The sequence below is a fragment of the Anser anser genome (genome assembly GCF_964211835.1).
Source record: "Anser anser genome assembly, chromosome: 1".
Taxonomy (NCBI): domain Eukaryota; kingdom Metazoa; phylum Chordata; class Aves; order Anseriformes; family Anatidae; genus Anser; species Anser anser.
Window position 1 is genome coordinate 127,028,180 of NC_139720.1, and position 25,150 is coordinate 127,053,329.

At 39.6% G+C, this 25,150-nt stretch overlaps 1 protein-coding gene across 2 annotated transcripts in view; it reads right to left on the reverse strand.

Annotated features, from left to right (window-relative positions):
- PHEX (phosphate regulating endopeptidase X-linked) overlaps positions 1 to 25,150 on the reverse strand; it is a 102,820-nt gene that overhangs the window by 60,513 nt on the left and 17,157 nt on the right. For both annotated transcript variants that reach the window (XM_083832413.1, XM_083832412.1), the window contains 7 exons: positions 20,381 to 20,467; positions 19,158 to 19,384; positions 15,931 to 15,999; positions 13,135 to 13,251; positions 10,156 to 10,239; positions 9,723 to 9,868; positions 3,085 to 3,178 (listed from right to left, as the gene is read on the reverse strand). In XM_083832413.1, the coding sequence (XP_083688539.1) occupies positions 3,085 to 3,178; positions 9,723 to 9,868; positions 10,156 to 10,239; positions 13,135 to 13,251; positions 15,931 to 15,999; positions 19,158 to 19,384; positions 20,381 to 20,467 (824 nt within the window). The remainder of the gene's footprint in view (positions 1 to 3,084; positions 3,179 to 9,722; positions 9,869 to 10,155; positions 10,240 to 13,134; positions 13,252 to 15,930; positions 16,000 to 19,157; positions 19,385 to 20,380; positions 20,468 to 25,150) is intronic.

Sequence of the window (25,150 nt, forward strand, 5' to 3'; positions counted from 1 at the left end):
CCAAGCACTGACCTTGCATTTACTCGGCCTCTCCTTTTCGCCTATTCTCTCTTCCTTTGAGCCCAAGATCAAATTCATAGCACATAGCACAACTGAAGGGGTTGGATTTGCTGTTTTCTCAACAGGAAAAGATTTCATTGGAAAATTCCAGATTGGCTTAACCCTCAGCTATTGACGGTCATCTATTTTGGAAGTTGAAAGATTGATTTTCTCCATCATATCGTCTGTAATTAAGCTTAATCAATGACTCATACTTAAATACACCAGAGAGTTGCATTTTCAAATGCTTTTTATTAATACTGTATGGGCACTAATAGATTTTCAATGACAGAAAGAACACTGCATCTGTAAGAAAGTGACATCAGGCAAACTGATACATAATAAGGTAACGGTTTCCTATACAGAGCTAAATTTGAAAATAAACTCCTTTTCCAAACCCTTCAACCCTCATACATGATACATTTTAATAAATAAATAAATAATAAAAAGAAAGGGAAAAAAAAATCTCTCCGTGCAAAACCATAACGGAGCTTTTTCATGATGCAGGGGAAAAGGGGAGTCACAGTATTAGTCATCAGAGCTTGAAATTCTTTCCAAAAGCTCTGACTACACATCAACCACAGAAAGAGCCAGGAGACAGAGCTGGCTTTTAGTGTGTGATACATTATTACAACATAATAATCATTATTATTTTGAGGGAGGCTTGACTGTAAAGAGGACAAAAAGGCAGCACAGGCTCGGAGACCAATAAAACCAGAGCTGAGAGGAATAGATTATATCTCACAGCTGTTTTATTGATATTTATGCTACAGCAGCCACCTAGAGCTCCCTCAAAATTGTCCTCCTAATATTAATGTCTCACTCTAAAATGCAGTACTCCAGGTAGTAACAATGACTTTAAATAGCAGGTTTCAAGCCCTCCCAGGCAGCTCAGCGCTCCGCAACAGAGGTAATTGAGCTCTTCCCCAGGAGCCACTGCATATTTGCTAGAGCTCAAATAGCCAGAGCAGAGGAGCTGCTGATGTTTGCTGATTTTGTAATCAAAACACTTTCTCTAGAGTCAGCAGGTTTGTCCTATTTTTCAAACTGAAGTTTTTCGAAGTTTCATCACTTCTTTTCTCCTTTCTTTGCAAAATGCCTTCCAGTTTAAGTGTCTCGATGTCAAGATTTGTATAAATAAGATGTAAAAAACACCAGTAAAAATAAGAACCTGGTGGCATAACACTACACTTACAATGGGTGAGGCTGACAAGAAATGAATGAACAAATAAAACGCAACCTTCACTTTAGGGGTCAGTGATTCATCTCATGGTCATGTCTTTGTATGAAGTATTAAACTTTTTCTTCATTTATCAGGCAAGAGGTTAGTGGGTTCTTTTTATGATCCCAAAGGACCCATGTGGCTTTAGTCCTGCAGCCTCTGACTGGACCAGTCTGCTAAACAATAGCTTTGCCTTGGACTCCATTTCTCCCATCATTTCTGCTGACCTGTGAAAACTGTTTCCCTGAGCTGTTCAGTGCACTTAACCACAACTGTTAACTATTAGCTCTTGCTGTTCACTGCACTTAACTAACTCCCCATGTCCAGATCCCTGGGGCAGATAATGCAAACAAGCTGCTGGCTTACTCCCTTTACTGTGCTGCTCTTAAGTTTTCACAACCACTTACTTGAAACCTTTAAGACATTATTTTTAATAAGCTTTGAACCAACTTGAATTAGACTTCTCCCTAAGCTTCTGGAGAAAGCACCCTGAGAAGTGACAGCAGCTAGCTAGCATATCCAAAAGCACAGTATCTAAAGCTTATTGTTTCTTTCCAGGAATTTTCCTGACCATAATATAATTCAATGTTATGCTGCAGACTGGTGAATGGTCAGCAATCTGTTCTACCTGGCTAGCAAGAAATTGTCCTCACAAGGGGACACCCCCGCAAACTGGTCCCTGTGGTTCTGACAGGCAGTTTCTCACATTTTTGCATAAAGAAAATGGCATCTCTAACAATACTGATTCTGGAGCATAAGACAGTGCCTTTTCTGCATAGCTTCATCAAGCTATTGGAGTTTACTTTTAGATGTGTGATCAACTCGTAGCTACTCCAGTACTACTCAGGAAGGCATTTTGGGTGCTTTGGTTAGGCACCTGCATGCCTTGACATGGAGGACAGAACACCCACACCTCCTGCGCCAGATGATAGGCATCAAAGTGACAGCCTCCTCTAGTCAGGATGTCACCAAGCAGCTAATTTGCATAACAACAAACAAAAATTTCACCTTCTAAACTAACATGAATAAATATACTAAAAGGAGAAGATACAGCAACTTTCGGTCACAGTTTCATCTTTGGTTTCCTTAAAGAACCCTCACACTGCCCACATGAATATCAGGGTGGATTTCCATTCAGGATCCACTTAATCAAACATATGTTTTACTTAAATGCTCATATTAATTAACAGATAATTAGCTCTGCTCTCATAGCTTATGACAGCAATTAATGCACACATTTGAGACTTCCACAGCCCTGAGTTGGAAGTCACCTGATCTTCTTCTCTGTGAAAATGACTAATGTATATACGTTAGAGCTCACAGAAAGCTGACATTACAGCATGACAAAGTTTTGAGCAAGCTCAGAAAAACAAAACAAAACAAAACAAAAAAAACACTAAGTCTTCAAGTTTTGTTTTAGCAGAACTATTTTCATGTATATATAAAAAGTATGTTTTTTTCAAAAACCTAGATTTTGGCCAAATAAGTTTGACACTTTGCAGGTCACAACCATGGCACAAAATTTAATAACTTTCCAGGTTTCAGTTTCCTGTGTAAGGAAAACTAGCTTTTAAAGAGGAGGTCTCAAAAACTCCTTAACGTACTCTAAAAGATACTTTTCCTTAGTGTCATACACAAGAATATGTATGGCTTAATTATTTTAGATGGAATCTCCTACAAGAAGTTTAATCAATACATTTACCCAGCATGGAAAATATGTCATGTTCTGCAAAGGTATAAGCAACAAAAAATAGCATCTATAATGGAAACAATTAGTGCCAGCACTAGTGCCATTGTAAATTCTATCAAAAACTTTAACTTACCCGAGAAAATTCCAGCCACCGATACTGAAAACGTCTACTGAGGTTAAATAACCTTGAATAAACCATCCTCCACACCAGATAGTTGGCAAGAGTCCTGTTAAATCAGACATATTTTTATCAGACCTCTAAATGCATATGATGTAATGCAAAGCACTCACAGAAATATTGCCACAATATTCAGACTGAATGGTGGAAATTTCACCTTGAAAATTAATGAGTGATGACCAAATTGATAAATCCTTACTACATCTATAGTAATCTGTTGGATTGCGGCCAGTTAGTATGTAATTGCACAGTGGTAACCATGTTCTAGAGGGTATATTTATTGAGCCCATCACCTATTATGCCATGTTTAGGTAATGTTTTTTTCAAAGGGCAGTTTTCGTTTTCTGTAAAAGTAGCAAGAACAGTGTCATAATAATAGTTGCATGAAAATTCTGTACATAGATTTAAAAAAAAATCAGATTTTTCTTTTGTAAATCAGAGTGTTATCTCTCCTTATTAGTTGGGAAGATAAATTAGTAGGGAAGATAAACCATAGAATAGAAAAGATAATGATCCATTCCTCTGTACTAAAGATTATCTCTATTTCATATTTGTGCCTTTCATTAGAAGTTATCAAGATGGTAAAAGAACAATTCTTACTACTCACAGTTATTAAACTATTACCACCCATATTTTGCGGATGGGTAACTGACATACCAAAACAGGAAGTCTCAGTAACAAGAATCTCATAAGAACTGAGGGCTAGAGATCCTGGAAGAACTTGTTCAAACTTCTCTGCAGACCTGACATCTATGACCCTCTTTGTAAAACTTCAAGCACTTGACTAGGGTATTTATCTAGACTAGACTGAGCTATCTCTATGCTCAGCAGTGGTTGTACGAGGTGAAAGTGCACTGCAAATATCCAACTCAATCTCAAATAGTCTCAAAACAAGTCCATTAATGGCCTAAGTGTATTATCCTTGTGTTATAGATGACATTTTTCAATAATAGTCATTACCCTAAAGCTACAGACACACAAAAGTTGTTTGTTGTACACAGGGATATACATAACATCGTGGGCACACCACAGACTTCTCCATAAGGAGGAAATTTTTTCCTTTGTACCAGAAGATGCTGTGATGCCTGAACAACTCCCTCTTCTATAAAAAGCCAATTTCTTCAACTTTTAGTTTCCGTAGAGATGGAGCCACTAGCTGTTCCTGCAGTGTCACTCGGTTAGCTTTATTGACAGATGCTACCCATACCATCCCCTCTTCCAAATCCCACATTTTGTGGGAGTGTTGTCTCCACACCAGCATCACCTGAGCCATAACTTGAGTTTTGCCTCTAACCAAGCTCCTGTCAAGCTTCCAGCTCAAGATACGTGGTTGCTGCAAGCTCAAGCTCTTGGCCCCTCAGCTGCAGAGCTGATAGTGATGTGAGGATGGAGATGTTTAAGACAAATTAAAGTGACATATTGTCAATTTGTGACTGAGCACGTTACAACTCAGCCACTCTGGCTATGCACACACATCCAAGCGGGACACCACACCAAGAGCAGATGAGTGGCTGTGTGCTCTCGACAGGCTGTCAGAGGCCTGCAGTGGGGACAACTCTGGCCAGGCACAGAGGCTGGCAGCTGAGGAAGGCAGGGACTCTGCAGTGCCACTGGTTTCAGTTGTCCTCAGAGCTGCTCCCTCTAAACTGAAGCCAGCATGAGCTTGGGTGCAATTGTACATCCATGACAGTCTGGGCAAAGTCTCTTATTTTAAGTCTGCCCATCTTCAGAGGTTAGAAATACAGTCAACTGTACACACATAAAAACCTGAGGGTTTAATCTCAAGCTAGCTGTCACCACAAAGGCAGATGTCTTATACTCGCTAGTTTTTGTGGCTAGTAGCAACGTCTTTAGGGGACTAGAGAATTGCTACAATTTTTATACATCCTGCCTTTTATACTTCAACATCATCTTTCACACTGTGGAGAGAGGCTTCTACAAAGCATTAAAGGAAAGTCTTCCTCCCACTTCATTTCCAAGGCACCCAGGTCTGAATTATCCCATGCAACTCGGGGTGTAATTTTAGATATGCCACATAACCCCGGGCATGAGCCCTCTTTCAGGATACAGGTATATCATACAATATATATAAATCCCCATTATATTCATCAAATATATCTGAAAAAAGCTTTTTAGCATGAATAATGTAAATTTATAGCACTGTACACATCACAGCAGACAAAAGATCTAGCTCTGATTGGATGATTAAATCATTTTGACAGAATGTTTAGGGTCACTAAAAACTTATTCCAATCTATGAAACAATACCAGAAAGTATAGATTTTCCCATTAACATATTTTTGACAATGTAGAATTTCCTCACTTAACGGCAATTAAAGTGCCCTGAAAGAATACAGCTCTCATTTATTTTGTAAGTGACCAGAACCCCGCCAGCTCCACAAGCACCTGCCTCCTGTATTTAAGCAGCACTGAACAGCATCCCTGCTCCTCCAGTAACTACTGCAAATTCCCTCACTGTTTTACAAAGTAATTCTGTGGATCTAAAATAGCATTTCTGCTGGTCCTATCTATTAAAAGGTCTAAAGACATCATTTCTATTAAAGTTCATCAGTAAAAAAAAAAAAAAAAAAAATCAGCTAAATAGACAGCTATCATAAACCAATTATATGTTATAATTCAGTACATAATTGATGCAAAAAAATAATTCTTCCTTCCGCAAACTTCTTCTTCTCATTTGGAGGAGTTTCTCTTTACATTCAAGATGAGGAACCTCTGTCAAATCAATAGTGAAGGAAAGACTGTAAAGGATAAGTCTTGAAAAGGTGACATTCAAAGACACGAATATCAGTGTGAATTCAAAAACATTTGTATTAGTCATAAATGATGAAGGCAGGTGTCAGTTTCAGGAAATAGCCCACGATTAATTGAGATTTGTTTTAATTTGAGAGAGAAAAAAAAGGCTGACACCTCCTAAAACTAAGCTCTCTGATGAGATTGTAACAATTCCTGATTGCTATCACAGTAGCATCCACTGATGCATAAAATGCAATAAAATAGGAAGGTTTAACTTCAAAGCCCAAGGGAATGTATATTTATGGGGGATGGGGGTAGACCTTTTCTTTTTTTGTTGTTGTTGTTGTTTTTTTCATGGTTGTTGTTGTTCTTGTTGTTTTTGTAGATGTTTGTTTGGAGAGGGGGAGGGAGGGGAAGGAGGCTGATAATTTCATTTTATTTCAATCTGTTTACTTATTTGGGTGATGACTGTTTTATCTTTTTAGCTAACTGTATGAATTTAAAATCAATTGATTGCCTTCATTCAGGTTAAAAATAATAGTTTTTGGTTATGAAATGCCTCAGTTATGAGTTTTGGTTATGAAATGCCTCACCTATTTTGCGGTGATTTTCATCCAAATTTCACAAATAACGTCACTGAGGTTCAGGGAAATTAACCTCCTCACATGGAGTAAAATCCAATACAAAAATAAACCGCAGAACTCTCTGCACTTCCGATGAGACCAGAGCATTTGTTGTTGTAATCTTTGGGAAGACTGCAGTACATAGTCCCTTATTTTATCTTCAAAACAACTGTTACAGAAAGAAGTGTCAACTAACTGTTTCTTAACCAATATTACCATTGCTGTGATACACACTCCAAAAGGAAGTGGTAGAGAGCTTGCTTGCTGGGACAGTTAAAATTATACCAGCATTTATAAATATCTGCTGAAGAAGGCTCCACCCTATCTGGGAATAAAGTAGGTTGCTCATGTAAAATTCTGTGAGTTTGTAATATTTTAATCAATAGACACAGTGTCAATTAAAAAAGATAGATTTAATAAGAGATAATGGCAAATTAATTGACATTTTAAGAAAAATATATCTTTCACAAGTTTTGAGAACTGTTTGGAAATTGTATTCATAATTGGGTTGTGAATCAAATTAAAAGAATTGAAAAACATCCATCTATAGCTGGAGGCACAATTTCTCATTAAATTATTGTAGCTTAGCTCTCTAACTAATTTTTCAGGGGCAGCTGAAGACCAGAAAGGAGATCTAGTTCCCCCATCGCTCTCTAAAGAAAATTCCTCTTTATGCTGCAGGAATTACCATGTACTTCTCTATTAATTGTCCCACACCGCAAAAATGCAGTAAAATGAGACAACAGAAAGTAGCTATTTATTCTGACAACAATAAGAATGGTAAAGCTGCTTCCTACAGCAGCTGCAGACATCTCCGTAATGAGGACACATTTTACTATATCCTATTCATCACTCTCCTCTAAGGCACCAGCACACAGATAACAGGGATGGGAAATAAGCTTGCTACAGAGACCCATGCCCTAGGCTGGACCCACAGCAGTGCCCTGCTTTGGGAATTTCAGACAGTCCCCATTATGTTCCAGCCACACCACAGCACACATTTCAAGCTACACAGAGTAACTTGACTACATTCAGCAGGGTTGTCACTAAATAAATAAATAAATAAATGCCTTATTCTATTAAATTCACACTACACTCTGCCAATATGCTATTTTCTAGTAACATTGTTGTGTGAATGATTTCGCAATTCAAGACTGTTGAGCAGGTTCTCCAAAACAACAGTTTATAATAGGATTTTGAGTCCATACAAGTTGTCACCTCCATCACTAAGAATTGTTTCTGTAGCTAGGCTTAATTTTCACTCCATTCTTCCCTCCACCCGAAAGAAATTTCACCAAGTAGTTTGCCAGATCACTGGGGCATGAACCTTCATTTTGTGCCATGTTTGAATAGCACCCGTGCCAGCAGGTTGCCCACCTGGGAAGTAGACACAAGGGCACTGGAATAACAGTGTAAGTCAGGGATAGGAGGTTGGTAACTGAGGAGAATATGAACTCAGAGAAAGTGCCTGTCTCTCCAAATGACACTGACTCTCCTGAAATAATCAGAAGTTAATTCACATTTTAATCACTGATGCAAGTCTAAATGTTTTGAATGCTTTACTAGGAAACTGATTCATGGAAATATTTACTATATAAAAAAAATAATGTTTTTTGCATTAATTTAACCTTTTAAACATCATATGGAAATGACAAATGAGATTACCCGTAAGAAAATATCCTTGTTAAGCTTTTGGATTTTACTCCACAGGAAAATGTTAACACCTTGTTGTTAGCAGTTTGCATTAAGATGATTTCTGATTTTCTCAGACCAGATAACAAAGTTGCTTCTGGAGCAAACTATGACATTTTAGATAATGAATATTATTACCTAATATATAAAGATAAACTTTGTTATCATGCAGTGACTCTTTGGATGGATTTTATATATAAGAATTTGTTGAAGTCTTCTTAGGTTGAGTTTAGCACTGTATTTGACATTTCTAACATTTTATGATGCAATTTTTCTTAAGAAAAACTTAGAGAAACTGAGCAGAAAATACTTATAGTGTTGGCTCACACAAACCATTATCAGCTATAAGATAAACAGCCTGAATATATTAGAAATCAAAGACTGCTTTTGCCTGTCCCCTCAACCTTTGGGAATCAGGAAGCTGGTTTTGAACTTTGCTGAAGACGGGCATTGAAGTTCTTTCTGGTCACTACTCCAGCCTCTCTCTGCCATGATACACACACTGGTTTAACTTCTCTAACACTCATTGATGGGTTTTTCTTGAAATTAAATTAAAATCCTAATGAAAAAAAGCATCCAGGTATTTACTGTGTAGTGGTTACATTTGCACGTAAGTGTATTTGTACACAAGGAATAACTAATTCTCTGTTGTCTTGCTACATGTGTCTCTTCTAAATCACCTCTTATCCTCACTGGCGTAGCCAACTTTATAAGATACAAAGGATGGACAACCCAAACCATTTAGAAGACTTTCTTCAGCAGACTAAAATTCATGGTTCACTAATGATATTTCTGAATTTTATAAAGTAAGAATGTTTGACAATCTGTAGGCAGAACAAATGATCACCTTCACGTTTCTTATTGTTTGATCTTCTTATTACTTTTACAGGTACTGTGAATTTACATAAGCATTCTGTCATTGGAGGCACAGAGCAGCAATATAAGAACAATGCTTCCAAATTATTCTTTTTTTCTGAAATGCACATTTGGTTGTGGCCATACTGTACAATCAACTAGGAATTATTTTTAGAGATGAGAGCCTGGCAATGGTTTTTAAAAGTTCAGCAACACATCTGAGTGGAGAGTGAGAGCAAACTATTACAGAGACAACTTAGATGTTATCAACAAAAATGCTTCAAAATAGAACATCTTCACATACCCTTTATTCATCACATTGCCTGAACCTGTCTTGCTTCCTATGCAGAGCACATCCATTGTGAGCTGCCTGCATTTTTCTAGAGGTATAATGATTTCACAAGATACAAGACCCTATACAGGTGAGAGAGGCTGAACGGATCTGGAAAGGATCTGCTGAACTTTACTGCAATGTGTTCTGAGTAAAAAGATGCTTGAAACTATTTTTTTCTGCTGCACTCAAAGTAATACCTATATCCTCCTTCAGACAAAACCAAGGAGATCTTTTTCCTAGAGACTTGATTCCAAGAACCTCTGAAGCACCTGAAAATCCCAGGAAAAGCCCAGTATTCAATGCCCCGTCATAAATATGGGTGAAACCATCCTTACTTTTTCCTCTCATTTTCAAGTATCCTGAATAAATCTTTGAAGTACTGGGGAACACGGATAATCACATTTTCTGAAGGACCTATGTCTTTGAGCTCAGGGTAGAGTCTGGTGTCAATCACTTTCTTGATGTATCCCAGCCAGTCAAACTGAAATGACAAAAAGAAGGCTGGTTAAAGCAGTTTATCGAGGAAGATGATTTATTAATTAACTTGCACCTTTGAGATTAATGGTTTCAAAGCTTTACTTACTAAATATTTAAAAACTATTGCAGTTTGTCTTTACATGTTTGCAGACCTCGCATAATTGTGTTTAAAAGAACATACAAACATTCCTAATAATATTCCTTTAACCTGCTGTCTTTCCACACTAGAACAGTTTTTAATTACATAGGTCAGAAACTAAAACATTAGTTTTGTATTTTTCCACAACCAACCTGTGGAATCATGGCACTAAGCTCCGATATGTTCATTTTATTGTACATCACCTCGCTTGTTCGATTTTCATATGGAATCATGATCTGGGAAATAAAAAAAAAAAATAAGACAACAAGATGGTGAAAATCAGGCTCATCTTCCAAGGATGTGCTCTTATATCACTACTGTCCACCATAATCTCAGGGCAGAAGTATCTCACCACCCCTTTTACAAGCGTTCATGACATCAACTTCCTTTTCTGAGGATGGCATTACCTAGGAGAACTGGAATATGGTTCATTGTCAGCTTAAATCATTACTGGGAAATTTGATGAGCTGAATGTCTTCTTTGAACACAGTAGACCAATTTTAGTTCTGATTATAACAAGCAAATGTATGTGGATTCATTAGAGGCAAAAGCACACTTAGACCTTTAATATTTATTCATCTTATCATCTCAGAAAGAAGCCAGCTCCAAACTATATTGTTTAAAGGGTCAAATCTGAGATGGGTATGCTGGAAGCATATCTCATCTCTTGGATTTGAACATGTGCCCTGCTATGGCCTGATTCCATCTGAGGGAAAAGCCAGACACACACCGGTTTCTCCCCGTTTACCAGGTGTCCTGATTTCCATAGCAGAAAACCAGAGCATATAGGCCAGACATGAGCCAAAGCATTCACCAAACCAATCTCTCATCTAATTGACCACAGGAGCCAGACCTCAGGATCCTTCTGCAGTATCAAACCCAAGGATGTAGCAGAAGAAATACTAAATACAAAGTAAGTTCTTTTATAATTGACAAGGTACGGTCAGATTCCAAGATGGCAGACTGTTAACTTAGCAGAGAAACAAGCCAAGTACAAGATAAAGTTTAAAATTTTGTCACTGTTCAGGAGAAACAAGAATTCCTGATGCCAATTTCAGCCCCACTCTAAGGTAAATCCTGTACAACAGGCTGTTTGCTGCAGAGCTTAAACAGGACAGAGATTGATGCCAGACTAACCAGACAGCTGGAAGTTCTCCAACCAAAATTCTACAGTAAATGTCTGTGGTTTTACTGTTGCTCAAGCTCAAGCCATACAGAAAAAAACAAAAAAAAAAAAAAAAAAAAAAAAACCTTTCTTCCCCTTTTCTGCATGTTTCATTTATCTGACAAATCTTTAAACTCTTCTTGAACCCATTTGCTCCCTTCCTCTCAAAATTTTTCCTCTTCCTCCAGTAATTCAGATCTACTCAAAAACTTCCTTGTACACAACAAGATCTCTTGAAGCATACCATTCCTCCCTAAATCCAACACATTTTCCCTTTATTCTTGTTGTCTCTCTTCCTGAACACACAAGTTCTTCGTTATGTATGTTCACTAAAAAAAATGTATAGAGGAACATGGGATATAGTAAAAGCCAAAGTGACAAACACGACTAGCTCCTTCAAAATCATGGTAAGATGTTTATGTGATTAATTGTGCTCATTATGGATCATGTAACAATTCCCGTCCCTAGACTCGTGACTAATATCTGAATATATTTTAGGGAATTTTTCATACTAAAGGAATATTAGGTGACTGTGAGCAAACATGGCTTGTTGCATAAAGGCATGCATTACTAATCCTGAAGGCTATTACATGATCCATGTCATCTTTTACGGCAACTTCACATATCCTGTTCGTGGATTACAGCTCTGTAAGACACTTGCCAAATAAAACATTAGAACTACCAGAGGTAGCAATGCATCTTATCACATCACCAATAAACAGAACAAACAGTTCCTGTTTCTCAAGTCAACTGGATCGCAATGAAGTATCTGCTCATTATTCCAACCAGGCTAGGTAATTGAAACAGAATATTTGCCTTTATTTAGAGATTTAACAAAATTTCATCTCTGCTTTCAGCTGAGAGATGGAAACACTGATTTACTGCTGTTTGGATGGCTCTCAGTTCTGCACACAGACACACACACACCAAAAAGACATATCACTGCCTTTCCTCCTGGTGTAGACAGCAATAGCAGTACCCAGGGAAAAGTCATTTTCTAGTGCCACCTCTTCTGAGAAAGAGGCTTCTCTATTAACAGCAGAACCAGCATTTCACAGAGGACAGTGGGAGATAGAGTTTCTTTTCCATGGTGATATGAAGAAATCCTCAGTTCTCTTGGAAGTTCAGTAAATCAGTGCCAAGTCTATACCCCTAACTTTTGCTGGTTTCCCAACACTGAGGGAAACTCTTCTCTCTAGCTCTGGAAAAAGCAGAAATGTTAGCAGACTTGCAGCTCCCAGGAGCAGGACTCCTGCAGCAGCCACACTAGAGGAGATACAGGGAAGCAGAAATGTTTCTTCAGCCTGCAAGAGTCATAAAGTCTAAACTGAACTCCACAGGGGGCCAAAAATGTCACCAACTAAATCAATCAGACCTGAGTGCCAGATTTAAATCTGCTTAGTTTTGCTAAGTCCAGTTGGTCCCATAAATGAAAACTCATGGAGTTTCTTGTCCCTTCTTCCAGGGAACCCCAAGAAAGTAGCTCAGGAGCTTACTGTGGCACTACTATGACCAGCCATCCATTCACTAACTAGTAAGTGCCACTATACTAACTCACTCTTGTGCTGCTTTTAGACTTCCTCAGAGAATGAGACAGTCTACTCCTTGAATATATGGTAATGTATTCACAACACAGCTGCACAACAGGGACTCAAATTCTGCCCAAGTTCAAAATTAAGAAATATTAACAATTTAAATGACCAAGGGCAATTGGCTAAGGGTTTTATTTGCTTGTTTGTTTTTTTGTTTCTATTTTTTATTCAACCTGCCCCTGAGAATAAAATATTCTATTTAACAATTTACTAGGCAGGAAGACTGTTCATTCTTTTTTTGTCAAGTTCTGCCCCTTTCCTTCTCCTTCCAACAAACAGTATTGCTTAGGTGGTTGATATAATGACTTTCCATTTTGAAACAGGACTGCACTTTGTTTTTAAAGCTATCTTCAATACCACATAAAATTACCTACCTCAGCTATTTTAACTTCCAGCTTTAGAACTGACTTCATATCAGACTCGGCTCGTGAAGCATTTGCACCCAGAAGCACTGCTGTATCAACCATGAACTGCAAAAAGGCATCTCGGTACTGAAAAAAAAAAAAAAAAAAAGGAAATTATCACTGGATTTCCACTTCAACAGAGTTGCAGCAGTAGGTCACAAAATGCCCAGCTATAGCAGGGAGTAGAATACTTTGCATTTTCATGCCCTTGCAACCAAAGTTATAATTTCCTTACCTCAAGTGCCCACTTTCACTGAAGAGAAGAGGGGAAATAACACGATAAACATACTGTGCATGAGAGACTGAGATACCTGCTGTGGTACACAACTCTGAATCTCTGTGTAAATCTCAGGAAATGCAAATGACACTTCTGGATTACATTGAAAACACAAATCTTATAATGGGAGTAGACAATGTGTATGTGTGTACACAAATATTTTTTTCACAATTTCATACAGTAATCAGCACAGGACTGAAGAAGTGCTTATAAACAAGTGCAAGCTTCGTGGCTAAGAAGACTGGGAGATAGACTCTTCACTGACCTCTCTCCTCTATTTCTGCCACAGCACTGCAACACATGTTACTACCACAATGCTCTGCTCTCCCCAGCTCTTCTAAAAAAAGCACATTTTAGTCTAGTGTGTATAAACAGATGTTAGCACAAAACACTGTATGTAATGGTACTGTTGTGATTTTTGTGCTACCTCTCCCCAGGCATCATCTTTCAGAGGTCCTCAGATTGGTCCTCATCAGCTCCTGCTGGCCCATAGCCCTCCAAAAGAAAATACATTTCCCAATACATCACCACCTTTAATCTTTGAATAGACACAGTTATTTGGATCCCGGCATCATCTAGTTGGATGGATGTGGCTAAAAAAGCTCACTAGCTTCTCACAGAACTTAAAAGGGAAGCAAAACTCTAAGACCTTAATCATAAGCGATTTGTCCACTATGACAATCCAAGTGCTTGTTTTCTGTGAGCTGTTGGCTGCATGTGCCGGATGCTGCCCACAGTCTTTCATCAAAGGAGGGTGAAAGAGATGTTGCCATTGTCAAGTATCAATACATATGGCAAACCTCATCGGTTCATGACTGCTGTCCACAGAAAAGCAGCAAGAAAACTTGTTGATAAACTGTAGCAGAGTACTGAGAAATCATGAAGAGAGTGGGAAGAAGAGTTAATGAATCACTGAGAACCGCAGAGGGACTCTTGTTCCCTGTATTTAATAAATTCAGGTTAATTTGATGATAGTCATCTGTAATGGCGCTTGAAATGAGCTCAGCCTTCTGGCCTAATTGAACCTAAGACGCTGGCCTGGAGGGCAGCTCACCAATGTAGTAGTATCGGGGTTCCACTTTGTTGAAACAGTCCCGAGCTTCTAGTCGCTTTGTCCATGGTCTGGGAATTCCTGGGGCCTCCCCTGCAGTGGACTGTGGGACTCCTGTTGCCACCAGGTCAGGTGAAGGCTAAGGCAAGGGTAGCTGTAGCAGCTGCTAATGAATACTGTCAGCTGTCCTTGAACGCAGTGTGCCTGCAGACTTTCTTTTAGCTGACCCCTGACTGGGGAGAGTCAAGCACCCTTTTAGTCCACACCACAGAGAGGCCTATACTAGAGCCAAGCTCCTCAAGGCACAACTCCCACAAGCAATCAACAGATGCACCAGTTCACAAGGAAGAGGTGAGCGAACTCTGTCTGGCATACTCATCCTTAGATATGGTGGTCACATGCTATAGGACATGGTCCCCAGGCACTGCTGGTGTAACTGCCTTTTTGTTGAGCTCCTGGACCCAGATGGTAGACGCAGATCTGCAAGTCTCAAACTGCAGGCAGTGCCTGCAGCCTCTTGATGAGGCACATGGTCTTCTAGAATGTGTACTTTCAGCATGTTTGCAGACAGTATGAGACTGGGGGAGGTGGGGGAGAAGGTTTGAATGATGCATCATATGGTTGTGTTGCCACTCAGAGGGACCTTGTTAGGCTGGAGAGATGGGCCAACAGGAATCTAGTGAAGCTCTGCAAGGGGAAATGCCAAGTCCTGCACTGGGTGAGAAATAACTCCAAGCACAAACACAGGCTGGGGGCCAACTGACTAGGAAGCAGTTTTTCTGAAAAGCTCAGGAAGTCCTGGTGGACACCAAGATGAACATGAGCCAGCAATGTGTCCTTGCAGCAAAGAAGGCTAACAGTATCCTGTGCTGTATTAGGCAGATTGCTGTCAACAGGTTGAAGGAGGTGAACCTTCCCCTCTACTCAGCACTGGTGAGGCCACATTTAAGTGCTGGGCCCAGTCCTGAGTTACCCAGTACAAAAGAAACATAGCTGTACTGGATTGGGTCCATCACATGGCAACAAAGCAGATAAAGGGCCCAGAGCATCTGACATAAAAGAGGCTGAAAGAGCTGGGACTGAGCAGCCTGGACAAGAGAAAGCTAAGGGAGATCCTATCTATGTGTATAGATATCTGATGTGGGGAGTAAAGATGACAGAGCAGAGCTGACACTACTCAGAGGAAATGTCTCCAGAGGTCCCTTCCAAGGTGAAAGAAAAGCGAGGGGGCCCCCAAATCTCATTAAAAGCTTCACTGGAAATCTTTGCAAGAGTGTTGTTGGTGGTGGTGTTTTCTGATAGGAAATACCTTGAAAAATCTAAATTCAAAAAAAAACACTTTTTTTTTTTTCAGTTTGGAGCTCCATGGAGCAAAATCCACAATGACAAAAACTGAGGGAAAAAATGGACATTTTGAGTTTCAGTTAATGCTACTTACAGATTTAGCTTCTGTGGTGTTTTCTAGGTAATCCTCTCGAGATGAAAGAGAGAGGCTTGCTTGATCTAGCTGTTAAAAATAACAAGAAAAAGCATTAAATAATTAAATTCATCAGAATTCAAAGATAGCCATATTAGCAACCTTGAAAGAGTTCATGTTTTTCTGGCAATTACAGTGGGTGTGTGTAAATATCGATTACATAATACATTGCTGAAGACCAGCCTGAGTTCCACATAATTAAAAAATAAAAAATAAAAAACAGAAAAATGCTGACAGACATAACTAAATTCACATTAGCGTGATCTGGAAAGCCTCAGATGCCCCCTGCAATATTTGAGCTATCTACAATATTTGAGCTATCAAAGTATCACCTACCATGACTTAAGTGTTTATGGCTCCTTTAGCAAGTGGGGTAATGCAAAAGGAGTGGGTCTACAGGATCAAACACTCAGTGCTGGCAGTGATTCATGCTGTACATATTTCAGGGGCAATAGAGCCAACTTTGGACGTACTAGTCTAGTGTGTGGACCAAATGTCCATTAGCTGCTGGAGCATGTCCACTGCTGTGTGCCTGGAAAGCATCATTAGCCTTCTTTGACAAAAAACATGGTTGTGCATTTGAGCTTCACCCTAGAGCAGTATTGAGTCCTGTAATGAGTATTTGGCTTTTTGAACAGAGGTACAACTGGATTCCATCCACAGAAATCATTACATGCACGCATGTATACACGAGAAATTTCTAAACCACTCTTGAAAGTTCAATGAGATCTGCACTTCGTCTTTTGAATGAAATGACTACATGGGAGTGCTTGCATAATGTTTCAAGTTCTTAACTAGGCAAAATTCACAGTCAAGCAGTATTCTTAAAATCACTGCTGGAAACTGAGAGTTCACAAAACATTTCAATGTGATCAAAACAAATTAGGATATAGAAGCCAAATCTGAAAACATAATTCATCCAGTTTCTGAACTCTGCATAAGATACTCGTGGGAACGGAAAGAATGGAAAAACAAAAACAAAAACAAAAAAAAGTTTTGTCATTCTAAAATTATTATTTTGATGTTGTATTTGTTTTTGAAAAGATAAGAAAAGAAGAGAGATTGTACCTATTCATACTACTTCACACAAGCCCTTTTTACTTTAAATCCTACAGCATTTATATTTCACATTTTCTACATGTATAAAACTGACCTACGTAAATGCAAATAGAATCTCAAATGGGTGAATAAACATCATCTTGTCCTCAAGATGTGATTTCCTCAAGCTTTAAAATATACCAAAACCATAATAAAACAAATCCTCCCCTGAAAGCAGAGTAGCTGTGACGTTCAGTGCAATTCTGATTCTTTGAAAAAGAGTATCACCTTTTTTCTGCATATTGAAGAAAAAAAAAATCACTACATACAACAGATATTGGTCTATTTCAGTTATGTGACTGTTGCTTTAAGTGCTCAGCCAAATTTTCCTGGTTTAAGAGTCAGATTTGATAATCCACTGAAAATAAGAAAGACAAATATGAGATAGAAACAAAAAAGTTAACCAACATTTTTAGTCCAAATTTAATATATATATATATATATATATATAGAATACTGAACAAAGTTTAATTTGGAGCTTCCCCTCTTTTCCTGATCTATTTATGATTTTGCAATGCTGAACAAAGAATTTTGCAATAGAGCCATTTTCACAAGCAGATTGAAATACTCTTTGGTACAGCCACACTCCTGGGAATTTGTTAAAACATTAACAAATTAGAATACTGGCTGATGCATTCTGCAGATCAAGTTTGTAATCAAATTAACAACAACAGAATCCTCCAAGGAATAATATGTTATTCATAGGATGTAGTGCTTCAGTTATTTAGATACCTAATTTTTATGTGCCACTAAGCATACTGAGTGAAGATACTACTAGGTACAATTCATTTCCAAGGGATCAGCAATATAGATGTATCCAAGCCTTCCACTGGCGGGTGACTTGGCCTAGGAGATTATGGTAGGAGTATGACAGGAGATAGCTAAATATTTCCTCTTTTGATTCCACCGTTTCAGTTCTTTTAAACGAATCTCCAGCCAAAGCAATCTTGACAGGATCCAAACAGCATCTTAGCAGAATGACATCCTTAATACTTGAACTCTTGATCTGCTATTGCCTTGACTGTTCAGGAAAACTCCCTAGAGACAGGGAAAAGTTACTGCTGAATTTCATACCAGTCAAACACCTCAAACAAATGGCATTCCAAAGAGCTGATTCGGAATCAACATCCACTTCAGAATCACTGAAGTTGGTTCTGTCCAACTCTCGTCCAAGCCCCAAATGCAATGTATTCTTGAAAGCATCCCTACAGCTAGCCAGGATGTCAGCAATGTAAGGACCATAAATATTATTTTGCTGTGATGAATGGTGTCATAGTTTTTTTCCTTGTTCCTTCTCTCTTGCCTTCATAAATTACATTCTCATGGCAGTGGAGAGCTGGCCTACTCTGCTTACTCATCTCTACTTCCTAAACAACAACAACGCATTTGGCCCAGGCACTTGATCTTGCCATGATGACATCTCACAGTAACCATTACAATTCTCTCTGGAGTTTTGTCAGACTACAGCTAGGCATTTTTTTTTTAATTATTTTATTATTTTTTTTCCTTCTCACTAATCTAAACTGTTGTGTAATGCCATGCATTGTTAGTGAACTTTATGCTTTGGTGCAAAACGAAAGAATTTCAGTAAACGGTTATTCTGTATTTCAGGTTTAGAAGTGTTTGGGATACATTTTTTGTTTTAAGGTGCTGCATAAGCACAAGATAACATGTTTCCACCTCAAGAAAAATATCTCAAGTTCAAAATATCTGTGACCAATTCATCATTCCTCATCTTCACAGACAAAAAGCATTCTTCATACAACTGATAGTGTTATAAGCAGCACTCAGAACAAGATATCCACCACTCTTATTTTCATACAAGTGGACCCTGGACATTAGTCCACTGGGAACATGCTTAATCTTTTTTGCTATTTGAAAGGAGAAAATGTCCTGTGTACATATATTTTTCAACAGCATGTGATACCCAATAGTTTCTACATTCCCGGAATTGGCACCCAGGTACACCTGTAAGTTAGTAGATAAAAGCAACAATAGTTAAATGTAAGCATTTGGCTTGTATGCGTGTTTTAAAAAATGAGATCACAAAATACCATGCAGAGTAACCTAATAGATATGCTATTCTGTACCTTCAGGATGTACCGGTTGGAAATTTTGTCATCAGCAGCCACATATAAACGGATGAAGACAGAGTTACTGTATTGACCACGAAGGGTTGCCAGAGTCTGGACTAAGCTAAACCTCCTCTCCGACCACAGCCCCTCAGGTCCAATGTTGGATTCCAGCACAGGCCAGTGGAAAGGGGAGTGCCTCAATATGCTTAGCAGTGGTTTCACATCGGCTTTTTCAATTTTTTCTGAAATGTCAAAGTGTGACAACTGTTACATTCCAGACAACTCAAATCCAGCAGCACCACGGGAGATGCAAGGATTTATCAGTGCTGATTGATTTCTAGGCAGGACAAGGGCATTGCTGAACCCCAGCACCTCTGCTCTGCCTGTGAACACAGAGGCACAGCAGTCCTACACCAGTTTATATGAATCAAGTTAAAAAAGAGGCATATCACTGCCTTTTTAAAAAGACAAAGGCCTGGAATTAAGCATATTTTAATATACTGCCCACAATCAAAGCCAGAGGGGTCAGCAGCTGGGCACCGCAGCTGCAGGGCAGGTGCCCAAACTGCTGAGCCTGCCCCAGGAAACCATGTCTGAAGGAGAGTGAGAAGGACAAAGGGCACTTTAATGGACAAAGTCCACTCCCTCCCAACTCATCTTTCACCCATCCAGTTGCATAAAGTTTGTGCTGTGTCCCAGTTAGTGCACATCAACCGTACAGCAAGTGACAAGCTCAAGGAAAGCACTGCCCAAAAGTGGCTGCAGGGTTCCCCCCCTAAACCCACTTGGCACCCAGCTAACTCACAGATTCAGAGCTCAGGGCTGCCTGAGTCCATCCCTGTGGAAGTGTTTTGATCACAGGGATTTAGAGAAAGCTGGAGGGTGCTGAGCAGCAGACTCTCAAAAGTGTCGTAGGAGAATTTCATCAGAGGGCTCCTCTGATACACCAGGCATTACCCCTGCCCCCCTTGGCAGGGTTTTAGCATCCTTTTGCACACATAAGGATCCTTTCACAGAGCCCTGATGAATAGAGGTCTCTGTAAATGTGCTTCCTTGTTCCTTGATGTACCATTGCTTTGACTTCAGGAACAAGCAGAGGACCCCCTGCATTCAGGTTGAATGCAAGTCAGCAAAACCTGTGAGTCTGCACAAAGCTTCATGGAGTCCAGTGGAGAGCAAAAAAGTCTGCCTTTATAAACATGGCTAACACATCGGTGTCCCAAAATCAGACCACTTACTCTCATTCATACAGGATGCATAAAGGATCTTGGCCTTCTGTACAGCTTCACTGTCCTGTCTTTTGCTGATTGGTTTCTCAAGTAATGCTGGAAAAAGAAATGGCATTTTTTTAATACCTTGGAAATTGTGGGCACGGTCTGTTTGCCCGTCTCAACATTTGCTTCAGTCATAGCACTTAGTTAATTGAGGATGAGGCTTCACATGTATTTTCTTAGGCAAGAACACAGGCATGAGAGATATTTTCACTTTTTCCCACCTCCACACAGGATATACATACTTTTTAAAGGACTACTATAAAGACAAGTTACTGACACTGTTCTTTGCTCACAAAGAACCACCTCAGCAAACAGAGGTGACAGGAAATCAGGGGAGGCGGGTGGGAGCTAGCACACAGGGCAGAGACTGAGGAGTTTTTTTTAAGTGACTGACCTCCTGGTGTTGGCATGCTGTGAGACTGGAGTCTAAAAGAGAAGGTGGTAGGACCCCAGGAGCAAGACTCTTGGGGTTTATTTCCACCAGCTCTGCCACTGCTGAAAGCAAGCAGCAGAGAGCTGCCCTTTTGTCCATCAAACACACACAGCCTCAGCCTTGTGAATGACACAGAAGGCCAAGTGTGGAACCACTATTTGAAAAGCTGTGTTACATGGCTCCCTCACACCACAGTTGCTCACCCGTCTTGTTCTGGAAAACCAAACTTATTTTCCTAAGTTGTCATCTCTCTGCACAAACATTGTGCTCATCACATTATGTAAGGAAATGAAATATCATGCAGAATGCATCTGAACCTCAGCAGTCCACACTCAGCTGCCTCAAGCCATTTATCCAAGCTTTAAACCAGCCATGATGTTGTTGCAGACATATGTACTGTGGCTAGATGCAGATCAGCTTAGCTCCAGCAACATCCATCAGATCGGGTGCAGCACAGCAAGAGCACTTCTGTGACTAAGAGAAGCAGGGTAGTACTTAAGCACAGCACAGAAAATGGGCTAGAAAACCCTGTTGGACCTAATGTAGTTTTGTGAGACCCAAACAGGTCATGCCCAATATTACCTTACTGTTACTGGAACCATTGGAAAGATTGGTTTTGCTGGAGCCATCCCAAATGCCTCCTGATGGGTGCTCAGCCAGAGCTAAGAAGCCTTAAAAAATTCAAGAGTAATTTTCCTATAGCATACTCCCCAGTCAGTATCCCTCTGGGCTTCAGGAGAGTTTATGAGCAAAGGCACAGTGCAGATTGGCCCTACGAGCTGCTGTGCCTGCCTGAGTTAAGAAGCATGTCCCCCACATAAAGTAGAACAAAGTGCAGTGCAGGAGTCCCAGGTCTGCCAAAGTCTGCAGTTGGCCAGTGGGACCTCATAACACTTGCCACGGTAAAACCAAACCTCTTCTACATGGAGCTTATTCAAGAACCTGCCATGCTTCACCTTTCAGATGCTTCTCACCCATGTCCAGGGCACCTACACTCAGGGGACCATACTGCTTACTTCAAAAAGGTATTAGTCAAAGAGTATCCCAGTGATGAGCAAATGCCACTTGGTCTATTCCTCCAAAATCCCTTTTCTCCTTGGGAAAAAAAAGAAAAGTAAAAAAAGAAAAAAAAAAATAGAAAAAAAAAACTACTTAAAAATTTGCTTGGATCTTTAAGAAACTGAGAAATGTGTTGAGATCATTCCCTTCTAGCTATGGATAAGATAAGAATTTCACTTAAAAATAAATAAATAAAAGCTGCTGGACAGGATTCCCGACAGTTTTGGTTTCAAGTCCTCAAGTTCTTAATATTTCTCAATTTCTTAAACACAATATCATGCCAATAATTGACACATATCTCCAGTATGCACAGTTCTTAGCAGAATAATCAGACCTGTTCGTGTTTTAAGAATGACATTTTAAGAGAAACTATAAATGAAACCTACATAAAACTAAGGATGAAAAAACACACTCCCATTAATGCTGTTGTAAGAACTTCTTTTCCTTGCCAGTGAGCTGCACCGCTGTGAAATTTTGAAGCTAATAAAATTCAATAGCTAAAGCCCAGCTAAAGCTCAAGAGAGATACAGAGGATGACATCCAATAAAATAAAATCAACTCTAGGAATACACCTGCATAAAATCCTGCTAATATGAGACCTGGTGTTTTCCCATCAAATCACCTTGTTATGTGACAGAATGAAGCTGTAACTCCTCCTGCACTTTTGCAAAGGGTAAGGTAGGGAAGATGCTGCCATTTTGAGCAGAAGTATGAAGAAAATTCTTGGTTCCAATGATGCCAAATCCAGTTATCAAAGATGAAAACCTTAATAAGAAGGTTGAATCCTCTATTTGGACACTGAAATGAGGGATGTGGTCCATGTGTGCTCTTCAGACTACATAAGTTCTTCAGCTTCAGTTCCTCAAGCTTCCAGAAAGATTTAGAAGCTCAGATCTGGAGCACTGGTCAGATCGATTTGCTTTCTGCACTAGCTGATATACAATCCAAATACAAGCTTCAGAAATTCTCTGTCTGTTTAACACACAAATATTTACAGCTACTTTACGTGTCCTTGAATATTCAAGTTCTTCTTAAACAAAAAGAGTGAGAAAAGGCAAAAGGTAGTACATGCTAATCAAAAACATGGGTAATCAGTTAGTTTATCTACAAGTTGGGGTGTCAATGGAAGGAAAGTCACTGCTGTGGTAGTAACCAATGTATACACATCAAACTATCTATAAAGCAAGGTCAGGTGCCTCAAGTAGCCTGGCCATAACAGCAGGCTGCAGCAGGGCAGAGCCCAGAGCCTCTGCTCCCTGAGGACCTCCACGAGCTGCACAGACCCACCTCAGGACCATCCTGCCCTCTCACCAGCCTGGGGAGGCACTCTCTGAACACTGCTCTAGTTCTTGACTTGCAACATGGCATTTCAGGATCTCATCTGCACTATGACAAATGCCAGTCAGTAACCCACAGGGAGCAAATCCAGCCCCTCTGTCAAAGTTCAACACTTAACTATAGCTGGCTGGGAGAACCACATTTCCACCTTGAAAAATTTACACGGCTTCAGATATTTTCTGCTTGCACACCAGAATGAGAGAAACACCCAAGTGGTCTTCCAAGGGATAGGAAGAGAAAGACCACCACAGATCAGTTAATGTTCAGGCTAATGAGATACCCACAGAAAAAGCACAAGACCTCCATTCCCTACTGTCTTTCCAAGCACCTGCTCTTTCCCCTCACTGGAGGAACATTTGGGCTTGTACAAATCCACTGAGGAACTCAGTCAAATGGTTTTCTCTTAAGCCTACTGGCTGGAAGTAGAAACTCTGTCCCACTTAGGGAAAGTCAGTGTTTCGACTAAAGCAGTTCACTCAGCACTGAGAAGGACGTTGAGTTTGTTCTTGAGGTGTTTTTGTTGTCGCTGCTGTTTTTGTTGGTTTTGGTTTTGGTTTGTTTTTCTGAAATCAGATAATTTTCTGAATGAAAAAATAACTTGTTTAAAAATGAAAAGCACCAACTTCCTAAAGCAATCTTCCATTTTAGGACTCCAAATATTAACTGAATTTGACTTGAGTCTATAGGCAGTTTCAATACACTAATTATATATATATATATCCTTCACCAGATTTTCTGATTATGAAAGAAATTTTATCCACCTTCCATCAGCACATTTTAGTTTCATCTTTAGATGGGAGTTTTTAGGAATGGATCCCTTGCACAAGACTGTGAAACGCACAGCACTCCAACAGTACTAAAGAACTTGAAATAATAGTTCATTTGCTAGCTCTCAGTTAACTGTTATAGTGATAAAGATGGAATAGCAATCTAGCCAAAGAGACTAGAAAAGCAAAACATATAAGGTCATTTACATTACTCTGAAAGAGCACAGGATCATAATTACCAGCAATGACAATTTAACAACTCCTTGCTATTACTGACTTACATTACCAGCCTGCCACAAGTGCAAAGCACAATGTCATAGCTGAAAACCACCATGACAAACAAAATGAACCAACATAGCTTAAACCACCATGAAGACAAAGCCTGTGATCACCTGACCCTAGCCAAATATAAAGTACAAGTTTGAATGGCTGTTCTAGCAAAGCAGATCTTGTTCTTCCATCACACCTTTTGTTTCCTTCACTTTTAAATTAATTCCAAAGTTATTCTGTTAGGAATAAAAGGGGTCTCAGCCTGTGCTGTTGATCTTAGCACCTCATTGTCTGTGTTTCTGTATGCACAGAATGCTCAGAGGCAAGATTTATATCTGTCTTCACATAAAAGCTAGTTATGGCAAATGTAAAAACCTATTGGTAATTCTGCTCCACAGCGCTGAAACAACATAACTCATCTCATTGAGCAACTATCTCTTGCACAGTCAGAAACTGGTTAAAGCTGTTCATGCTATCCCAAGCTTTCTGAGGTTGCAAATTGCTCCACCATTCATTTTCTTCTACCGAGGGGCTGAGGGCAGGGAGGTTCCTGTAGCAAACCAAAGTTCCTCTGCTCGTGGCAGTCTAGGTCAGGCAGGCTTACATCATCGCCCTCCCTGGCCCTTGTGCAAAATACAAAGACAGAATCACCAACAGAAAGCATGCCATGACTGGGAATGATCCTCAGTTGCCTGAACTGAAGATGCTCAGGCAGGCAGTCAAGGAAAAAAGCCACAGCTGGGGTGGGGTGTTGGGTTTGGGAGGGCAGGAAGGAAGGTCTTTATTAGGTTTCCTTCAGACCGTGCTTTTCCAGGACAAGAGGGCTAAAAAAGGCCAACTTCCTGTGGTTCTCTACCCTACAGTAAA